Consider the following 9,646-nt stretch of genomic DNA (forward strand, 5'->3'; position numbering starts at 1 on the left):
CCTCCTGCCGAAGCCGCGCCCCCGGCCGCCCTCCCGCCCTGCCCCGACCGCCGACGCCGCCTCGTCCGAGAGGTGAGGTTTTTTCATTTTTTTTATTTTGTTTCATTTTCTTTTTGTTTCATTTTTAGCACTAATTTGTGAATGTCCTTTGCAGATGGAGATGAACAATGAGGAGATTGTCATGTCCGATTCGTCGGATTGGTCGACATCTGACGATTCCGACATTGAGGAGTTGTTGCAAGATGACGACGTCGAGATGATGAGCCTCCTCATCGACGTGCAATTGTTTGAAAACCGCGTGAAGCTGATGGATCAGAGGAGAGGGTCGAAGATGGGCCGAGTCACCATCTACCGGAACCGCGCTCTCGGACACGAACATTTGATGGAAGACTACTTCTCCGAGGTACCTACATACCCTCCTCGTCTCTTTCGCAGAAGGTACCGAATGCGGCGTAGTTTGTTTGTGAAGATTGTCACCGATTGTGAGGCCGCCTCATATTACTTTAAACATCGTAGATCCGCCGCCGGTATCATGGGGTTTAGTGCATATCAAAAGATATCGGCGGCAATGCGGGTACTCGCTTATGGCATACCCGCGGATTATACCGACGAGTATCTTCGCATTGGGCAAGATACAACCACGGAGTCAGTCCGTAGGTTTGCCAAGTTGGTCATCAAGTTGTACGGTGAGCAGTATCTTCGGGCACCAAACGAGGAAGATATAAAAAGATTAATGGAAATGAATGAAAAAAGGGGATGGCCGGGGATGCTAGGTAGTCTTGACTGCATGCATTGGAGGTGGAAAAATTGCCCAAAGGCATGGCACGGAATGTATTGCGGTAAAAGCCGTGATGCTACCATTGTGCTTGAGGCCGTAGCATCTCAGGACACATGGATTTGGCATGCATTCTTTGGGTTGCCAGGAACACTCAATGATATCAATATCCTCAATAGATCTCCTTTGTTCAAAAGATTAATTTCTGGGGATGCTCCAGCTTGCAACTACAAAATCATGGACAATGAGTACTCAATGGGATACTATCTCACCGATGGCATCTATCCCGAATGGGCAACTCTTGTGAAGTCCATCAAGGAGAAAAATGGGGTGCCCTTAACAAGAAAAGAGGCTCATTTCACCAAGGCACAAGAGGCAGCCCGCAAAGATATTGAGAGAGCTTTCGGTGTTTTGCAAGCAAGGTTTGCCATAGTTCGTGGTCCAGCTCGGTTTTGGAACAAAAAAACCTTGATGAACATCATGAAATGTTGTGTGATTCTACACAACATGATCCTAGAGGATGAGAGAGGGTTAAACCTCCCTTGTTTCTATGACAATGTTGGTACCCGTGTGCAACCGAAAAGAAACCCTTCTCGCATACACGCTTTTCTTCAAGCACATCGTCAGATTGAGGATGCAACCACTCATGGTCAGCTCCGGGATGATCTAATAGAGCACCACTGGCAGTTGGATGGGCGGCGCATTGGCCCATGATGTATCTTTTTTCCTTTTCTATGTCCTATTTGATTCGAACAATTAGTGTTATTTGCTCAAACATTGTTGTAATAATTTGAATGATTATTGTTTTATTCGGTGTTGTAATAATAACTAGAATGATTATTGTTTTATGTCAATTGTGGTGGAATTTGTGATATGTCATATGATGAAATGTGATGAAATGTGTGATATATGAAATGACAGTTTTAAAGGTTGGGGTTGAGGCAAAGACTAGAACCCTCAAATCCAACCCTTAAAGCAGGTTACGGGTTGGATTTGAGGGTTCTAGTCTTTGCCCCTGTTTTTCAACCCTTAAAAGTGTCAAAAACTGGCACTTCTCAACCCTTAAAACTGCTACAAGCGTTTGAGGGTTTGAGAGTTCTACTAGTAATGCTCTAATTGACGCAGTCTCATACAATGGCAAAAGGAGTACCATCTTTTCAGTACGTACTTTTTTATTTAGCCTTTGGATTATTCTTTATATGGGTGGCCTTTTAAATTTGGAAAAGCAACTGATTGATAACGTTCATAGTGGCAAAACTAGATGAGACTAGCATCGAGGCAGGGAGAGGCGTGGCGTGTATAGGGAGAGAAGCACCGAGTGGTGGCCACGCACGGGTCCCCGTCGCCCACCCCTCCGTGACGGACGGCCTCAGCGACAAGCAGCCAAAACGGCGCTTCGCTTCGCCCACTGGAACGCCTTTGTTTGCATCCCCCTCGTGCCCCGCGCACAGCCAATCAATCCCGTCAGTTTCGCTTTTGCGGCTCAACACAGGTTCGATTCGACGGCTCCTCCCATCGCATGGGGATCGCACAGGCTGCCGCCCCGCTGCGCCTGCATCTCGGATGCTCCGGCGCGGCGCCCCCGCGGCTCACCTCCCTCAGGTTCGGGGTCGGATCCCATGCGAGGAAGGGCGGGAGGCGGCGGAACCCTCCCCGCGCCGCCAGCTCGCTGCATCCCAGCAGCAACCCGAGAGCGCACGACCATGACCCCGCCCTCAAGCCTCCCGCTCCCGCTCCCGCCGGCGATTTCGCCGGGAGGGACTTGAACGGCGCCGCCGACCACGCGCCGCAGCAGAGGCGGCGCGCGGCGAGCGACCTGGAGGTGGAGGCGTGGGCGCTCCTCCGGGAATCGGTGGTGAGCTACTGCGGCAGCCCCGTGGGCACCATCGCCGCCTGCGACCCCAACGACTCCAGCCCGCTCAACTACGACCAGGTCTTCATCCGGGACTTCGTGCCCTCGGGCATCGCATTCCTGCTCAAGGGGGAGTATGACATCGTCCGCAACTTCATCCTGCACACGCTCCAGCTCCAGGTCACCCACCCTTCATACTAGTAGGAGTATTTCGGTCGGTTGGTGTCTGTCAATACAGATGCTAATCTTACTTGTGTTAATAATGTGTATGCAATTGAATCATTCCTCAGTTCCAATAAGATTAAGCACAACCTATATGAAATTATTAGTTGAGTCAGGAACTCAGGATACCATTGTGCTCAATGTACTGCCTATCATGTATGAAGCTTGTAATAATTTGTAAAAGCTGATTGTTGACCATCTATAGAGCTGGGAGAAAACCATGGACTGCCACAGTCCAGGGCAAGGCTTGATGCCAGCTAGTTTCAAGGTGCGTGTCGTTCCGCTTGAAGGTGATGAAGAGGGCGCAACTGAGGAAGTCCTGGATCCTGATTTTGGGGAGGCTGCTATAGGCCGTGTGGCACCAGTTGATTCAGGTAAAAAAATTAAAACCTTTTAATTCAGGTAATGTTGACTCTGTTAATATGCGTATAGCATAAAAAATAAAGAGCCTTAATGATGGTTTTCAGGTCTATGGTGGATCATATTACTGAGGGCATATGGAAAATGTTCAGGAGACCTTTCATTTCACGAGAGAATCGATGTCCAGACTGGAATAAAATTGATCTTGAAGCTCTGCTTAGCTGATGGGTTTGACATGTTCCCCACATTGCTAGTCACTGATGGATCCTGCATGATGGATCGTCGAATGGGTATCCATGGACACCCACTGGAGATTCAGGTAGCACAAATGTCCGAAAATAACAGCGCAGTGAAACATCACACACACACACACACAACAAACAGCAAAAGCACATAACCATAGCAACACAAAGATATATGACGATGGCACAGGCACTAAATAGTAAATACAGTTATGGGGTATGGTATATTTTTACACAAGGAATGAGAGAGTTCTTACATGTCTTGAATTCTTTTTGGGTGTCACTCATTTCACTGCACAGAGCACAGTTCTGGCCTGAAACCACAAATATTGGCCAATCGAAGCACCTGTCTTTTTTTTTTTGAGAACCAAAGGCACCTGTCTTTAAAAACATGGTTATTCAGGTCATTCTAAGATTATGGTTAATAGTGCCACGTGATCCTCCCCTGCTATTCTGTAGATGAGTGAGGATTACTTTCTGCTATTTATGCATGATTTCTCATATATCATTTTCATTTCTTGTGCAGTCACTGTTCTATTCAGCCCTCTTGTGTGCACGTGAGATGCTTACCCCAGAAGATGGATCTGCTGACTTGATCCGTGCCCTAAATAACAGGCTTATGGCGCTCTCTTTTCATATTAGGGAATATTACTGGCTTGACAAGAGAAAGCTAAATGAGATATATCGATACAAAACAGAAGAATATTCTTATGATGCTGTCAACAAGTTTAACATATATCCTGATCAGATTCCTCCGTGGCTAGTTGAATGGATCCCTCCGGAAGGGGGTTACTTGATTGGAAACCTGCAACCAGCTCACATGGATTTCCGATTCTTTTCTCTGGGGAACTTGTGGTCTATAGTAAGCAGTTTGGCAACAACCCGCCAATCCCATGCTATTCTGGATCTAGTTGAAGCCAAATGGTCTGATCTAGTGGCAGAAATGCCATTGAAGATATGTTATCCTGCTCTCGAGGATCAAGAGTGGAAATACATTACAGGGAGCGACCCTAAAAACACGTGAGTCCTAGATTGTTGCCTACTTCTGCGAGTCTTGCAGATCATTTGCATCTCCTCATAACATTTATTTTGTTTTGCTGCAGGCCTTGGTCATACCATAATGCAGGTTCCTGGCCAACATTGTTGTGGCAGGTTTGCAACTTAAGCATCATGTTTGAAATTTTGATGTGTACTTTGCAAACCTCGAGACCTTGTCGAGTGTTTGGATTGATTACTTAGCACCATTTGCTCTTGATTGTAAATGTCAATCAGTTTCTTGTTTTTCTTTTGGCAGCTTACAGTGGCATGTATCAAGATGAAGCGGCCTGAGATTGCAGCAAGAGCCGTGGAGGTGGCTGAGAGGCGTATTTCCGCGGATAAATGGCCTGAATACTACGATACTAAGCGTGGGCGGTTCATCGGCAAACAAGCTCGACTATTCCAAACGTGGTCCATTGCGGGCTTCCTTGTGGCCAAGCTGCTGCTCGAAAACCCTGAAAAGTCTAGAATACTCTGTAACAACGAAGACGAGGAATTTGCTAATGCTTTTAATCTCATGGCTGATTCATGCAACCCGAACAGGAAGCGTGGCAGGAAAGCCCTGAAGAAGACCTACATTGTGTAAGTCTAACAGCAGCTCCAATGTTAGGGGGGTTCATAGACGTAGCAGTGTTCAGTTTTTTTGTGCGAAACGCACATATACCACCAGGATTTGTACATATTACAGTGAACTTGTCTAGTGGAAATGCCCACTTTTGAGACGCTGTCATTCTGTTTATGGTTAATTGTAAGGTAATCACAGCACAGATGCACCATATTGTTTATGCTACTCCGGTCAGCACCATAGAATGGTTCACATCCAAGCAATTACTGGTGCACGCTAGCGATTCATCCCATCAGCATTTAGCAACACAAACCCATAACATAATTGTGAAGTCAGTGACAGACACATACTCCCTCCGTTCCGAATTACTTGTCGCTCAAATGGATGTATCTAGCACTAAAATATTCAGAACGGAGGGAGTACTTGATTGCTAAATCCTTACTCCTAACTTTATGATATTAATGAACAAGAACGCATGTTACACAACTTATTACTGGACGTTACTTGAGTTACTGCTACATATCAAGAAACAACGACTACTGCAGCAGTAGTGCACAACAATGTTCTACCAGCTGCAATTGCTTGCAAGACCATGGCTGCATTCAAAAGAAAAATGCTTGCACAAGGCCATTGCTCATCTGATATCTGATGGTATTAACAAGGAATAAAGTTACAGGCACAACACCCGACCTTACTCTACTGATAATTCATTTTCAACAGAAAAACTGCAGGGGAGTGGGGACTGGGGAACTGTGGGACTACTACTTCTAGCTACCACGGTATGGATATTCTTCAGAACACAACGTACTACCACTACAGCTTCTACTGCTACTACTGCCACCACTAGAAGAGCTCGAACTCAATGTCGTCTCCATTCATCCGGAACTCGAGGCACTTGCCTTCCTTCTTCTTCCGTGCTACCGCTGCCGTAAGGGTTGAGGCGTCGACGCTTTTCGGGGTCTCGGGCGGTGCAGTCCAACGGATCAAGGCCCAGTTCAGGCCTTGGAAGAAGGGATGCCGCTTGATCTCGGCAGCTCCTTTCCTCGAGCCTAGCCGGAGCTCTGGCTCCTTCACAAGCAACCCTCTGATCAGATCGCGAGCCTGGTAGCTGACAGCTGGGCTATCAGGGAACTTCAGCCCCTGTGAGACCACATTTGTAAGTGTTTCGTCATTGCCAGGTCCCCTGAATGGTGTCTTGCCGTAGAGCAATTCATACAGAAAGATGCCAAGAGTCCACCAATCGACCGAGCTGCCATGGCCATCTCCTCTGATGATCTCCGGGGCAAGGTATTCATGGGTTCCGACAAACGAATTTGACCTTGCATCAGTCGGCTCGACGACAAGCTGCGGAAGTGATGGTTTCTTCAGGGGCTCAGCTCTCCGTGTCCTGGAAGGTGTAGAAGATACCAGCCGAGGTGTGAAGCAAGAAGAGTTGGCCCAGGATGGCTGGATACACAGTGGATCGATGCAGCTTTCAGCACAAGGTCCGGAAGGCCTAGGAGGTTCATCTCTTCCTACTGATGAGCACCTCACAAGCATGGGATTAACTGAACACCTCAGGGACAGATCAAAGTCGGAGAGCATGATGTGCCCATCTTCACGAACAAGTATGTTCTCAGGCTTCAGATCGCGATATATAACCCCCAACATATGCAGATACTCCAATGCTAGGAGAACTTCAGCGACGTAAAACCTGCAAAGAGACATAATCCTGATGAGTTAAGTAACTTGAAACATGATTTTCTGCCAGAAATGCAGGCACAATTGGTCGGTAAGATAACACATAAATACCATGGCTAAAGTTATTTACCTAGCAGCGGCTTCTGAAAAACACCTGGTAGGTTGCTTCTGCCTTAGGACATGCAGATCGCCGCCTGGACAATATTCCATGACTAGGCAAGACAGATTATCTGTCGTGAAATAAGAATACAGGGTGGGAAGAAACGGGTGGTCAAGCATTTGCAGTATCTCCCTCTCGGTTTGAGCCCTCAGCATCTTCTTCCGGCTTATTAGGTACTCAATGTCCATAACCTTGAGTGCAAACATGCAGTCCGAACCCACCAACTCAGCCAGATAAACAGTGCCAATATCTCCACAGCCAAGCTGTTTGAGAAGCTTGAAGTTCTTCAATCCTAGGGTCCCTTGTTGGATCGCTATGCGCCTCATGGCTTCCCATCTGACATCTTTTGACATGTGAGGCCTGCTGCCATTAGCACTGAAACTACCATAACTATCTTCACTGATGCTTGTACTTGTGCTATAGTCACCGATGCTGCTCTTTGAGCTTTGGGAGCTTTCACCCTTTTCCTTCGACCTTGACAATTCACCAGGCTGTGAACTAGGGATCCCACTGACATAGCATCCTTTGCCAAAATCAACTCCTTCGGGACCGAGAGAGCCATCAGCGCCCTTCTTGTTGTTTGGTGCTGGGGTTTTGGGTTCATCCTGAAGGGCCTCCTGTTGCTTCTTACTGTGAGAACCGGAACCTTTCGCTTCGCAATGCTTCTGGGACGCCACTGCTGCAGCTGGTTCTGGTTTAACCTTCTTTTTAGTGGAGGATTTGCTGCGAAACACCAGGCGTGAGCCTCCTACTGGAACAGCTCGCGGGCTAGATGCTTTTGGAGATTTACCCTTTCTCTGTTTTGCCACAGCTCTTCCAGCAGAGGGATCTTCACTTGCCTCCAGTGACTTATTACTGATGACATCTTGGATACTGGTTTTTTGGACCTTGGCCTTGGTTGGAGAAGCTGATCGCACATGCTTGTTAGCTGAACCTTTACTGTGCACCTTTTTACTAGCTTCAACCAACTTGACTGGTGAACTTACTACGACCTTGTCAGGCAAAGCAACGGCCTTCTCAACCTTGCTCTTCCCATCTTGATCCTCGTCTGTTGGAACCACAACAGAGGCATAAAGCTTCTTAATCGCCCCAGATTCAGGAGTATTCGACACAGCCGCGGGCTTGGACGTCCTCTTCATGGCGGCCATCTCCGAGGCCTGGGAGATGCACATCTTCCTGAGGGCCTGCTTCAAGCTCACAGACTCCACGATCTCCGAGCTCGACATGGGCGCCTTCCCAAGCGCAATAAGCCTCTTGTCCGTGCTCGTCTGCCCAGAAGCCCGCGCGGAGGTGCGCACATTGAAGGATCTGAGGAGCCGGTCGAGGTCATCCTCAACCGAGCACGACCGCCCCCCGTGCTCCTGCCCCACCGGCTTCACCCTCACCCTCAGGTGGGTGACCCCGCCCGGACGGGCGTCTTTGGTCTCATCCACCAGTTCGACTATCTCCGGGCACCCTGAAGAACCCATCCTCTCCAGCACTCCCACCGCCTCCAAAACTGCTCCCTCCTACTAGAGTATTGACTTACGGAGCTCTGCGAGCAGGAATCGCATCTGGGTGGGGTGGTGATGCGCTTCAAGCTAGGACCGTTGGTGTCTGCAGTTTGGTGACAAAAGAAGCGGCTTTCCCGGATCAAGAAGCGGCATCACGAGCCCTGCAAGAGAGTAAGCATAAACTGGATCAGATGGTGCGGGTATTCATTTGAGACACAAGAAAGAACCTTATTGGCACTAGCATAGTGGAGGAAAAAGCGTAGGAATCTGAGGCAAAACTGGAGCTTGAGCCGATCTTGGTGCCCTTGTACTCATTATTATGTATACCACTACAGTCACCCCTTCCCCACCCCCTAGTTAAAATTTGAAAAAATATAACCATAGAAAAAACGAAAGCAAAAGGGACATAGATGCGGTAGGTGAGGTGGGGTTTCGCTCTCCCCTCTCTCTTTTTCGCAGCGAACTGATGCAAGATCCGTAAACCTCTGGGCGGCTTGAGGGACAAGAAGACGCAAGCAGCGGATGGGCGAACAAAATGGGGTTACTTTGAGCCAAGCCAAAGGCACAAACGCGCAGAGTCAAGAAAGAGAGAGGAAGAACCAGATTTGCGCACGAGAGAGAGAGAAGAGAAGAGAAGCGGGGGATTTGGATTTTGGAGCGGGAGACTCTTACCGGCGGGAGGGCGGCGGCGGCGGCGGCGGAGGCGAGACGGAGGGTTTTGAAGGAGCGGCGGCGAGTAGGACAAGGGAGATGGGGATGAGGAGCAGGGGAAGAGGCGGCAGTCAGCTCGAGCAGCAATGCGCGCACATCTCGCGAGGATGCAAAAGAGGAAGACGAGATGAGAGCGGCCGCTCCCCCCTCTTTCCTATCCTCTCCCTCACAGGCTCACACACTCTCTCTCTCTCACTCTAGCTGCGGCTGCGTGCCTTTCTCTCTCTACCACGGCAGCCCCATGCTATGGCTATGGCTACGCGAGCGAGCGACGCGCCCCCACCGCAAACCAATAAAAACACGCACCACCACCACCACCACCCCTACCCTAGGATTTACGCTTGTTTATTTATGGCCGCTATTTATTAATGCTGCCTGTAGCAGGGCGTAGCGTGCCTCCCTTTCACGCGTCTCTCTCCTCACCCTTTTCCGTGTCTCCCTAGCCTAGCCAGCGGGAGGGGAGGGGATGGGAGGGGCTTTTCTTTTTTACTTTTCCTTTTGACGACTTGTGTTATCACGCTCGACGCCGGTACAGGACGACAAGAATA

General features: G+C 48.9%; 2 protein-coding genes across 2 annotated transcripts; one reads left to right on the forward strand and one right to left on the reverse strand.

The window, feature by feature from the left end:
* The first annotated feature begins 2,179 nt into the window (after positions 1 to 2,179).
* LOC119364196 (neutral/alkaline invertase 3, chloroplastic-like) lies at positions 2,180 to 5,306 on the forward strand. Its single transcript, XM_037629622.1, has 6 exons — positions 2,180 to 2,807; positions 3,055 to 3,223; positions 3,317 to 3,528; positions 3,978 to 4,471; positions 4,555 to 4,603; positions 4,746 to 5,306. Exons 1-6 carry the CDS (start codon positions 2,295 to 2,297, stop codon positions 5,073 to 5,075), a joined length of 1,767 nt encoding a protein of 588 aa, XP_037485519.1. The 5' UTR covers positions 2,180 to 2,294; the 3' UTR covers positions 5,076 to 5,306.
* A 299-nt stretch (positions 5,307 to 5,605) lies between these two features.
* LOC119364198 (serine/threonine-protein kinase D6PK-like) lies at positions 5,606 to 9,367 on the reverse strand. Its single transcript, XM_037629626.1, has 3 exons — positions 9,060 to 9,367; positions 6,865 to 8,548; positions 5,606 to 6,747 (listed from the first exon to the last, which is right to left on the reverse strand). Exons 2-3 carry the CDS (start codon positions 8,361 to 8,363, stop codon positions 5,898 to 5,900), a joined length of 2,349 nt encoding a protein of 782 aa, XP_037485523.1. The 5' UTR covers positions 8,364 to 8,548; positions 9,060 to 9,367; the 3' UTR covers positions 5,606 to 5,897.
* Positions 9,368 to 9,646: the final 279 nt, after the last annotated feature.

This window comes from Triticum dicoccoides, chromosome 2B, assembly GCF_002162155.2.
Source record: "Triticum dicoccoides isolate Atlit2015 ecotype Zavitan chromosome 2B, WEW_v2.0, whole genome shotgun sequence".
In the NCBI taxonomy this organism is placed as follows: Eukaryota; Viridiplantae; Streptophyta; class Magnoliopsida; order Poales; family Poaceae; genus Triticum; species Triticum dicoccoides.

Bases quoted from the DNA above. Each gene is read 5' to 3' on its own strand.
- LOC119364196 (XM_037629622.1), top strand. From the start codon at position 2,295: ATGGGGATCGCACAGGCTGCCGCCCCGCTGCGCCTGCATCTCGGATGC. The intron at 3,224-3,316 runs GTAAAAAAATTA...GATGGTTTTCAG, and splicing joins TGTGGCACCAGTTGATTCAG to GTCTATGGTGGATCATATTA. The intron at 3,529-3,977 runs GTAGCACAAATG...TTTCTTGTGCAG, and splicing joins GACACCCACTGGAGATTCAG to TCACTGTTCTATTCAGCCCT.
- LOC119364198 (XM_037629626.1), bottom strand. From the start codon at position 8,363: ATGGGTTCTTCAGGGTGCCCGGAGATAGTCGAACTGGTGGATGAGACC. The intron at 6,748-6,864 runs GTAAATAACTTT...GTCTCTTTGCAG, and splicing joins TTTTCAGAAGCCGCTGCTAG to GTTTTACGTCGCTGAAGTTC.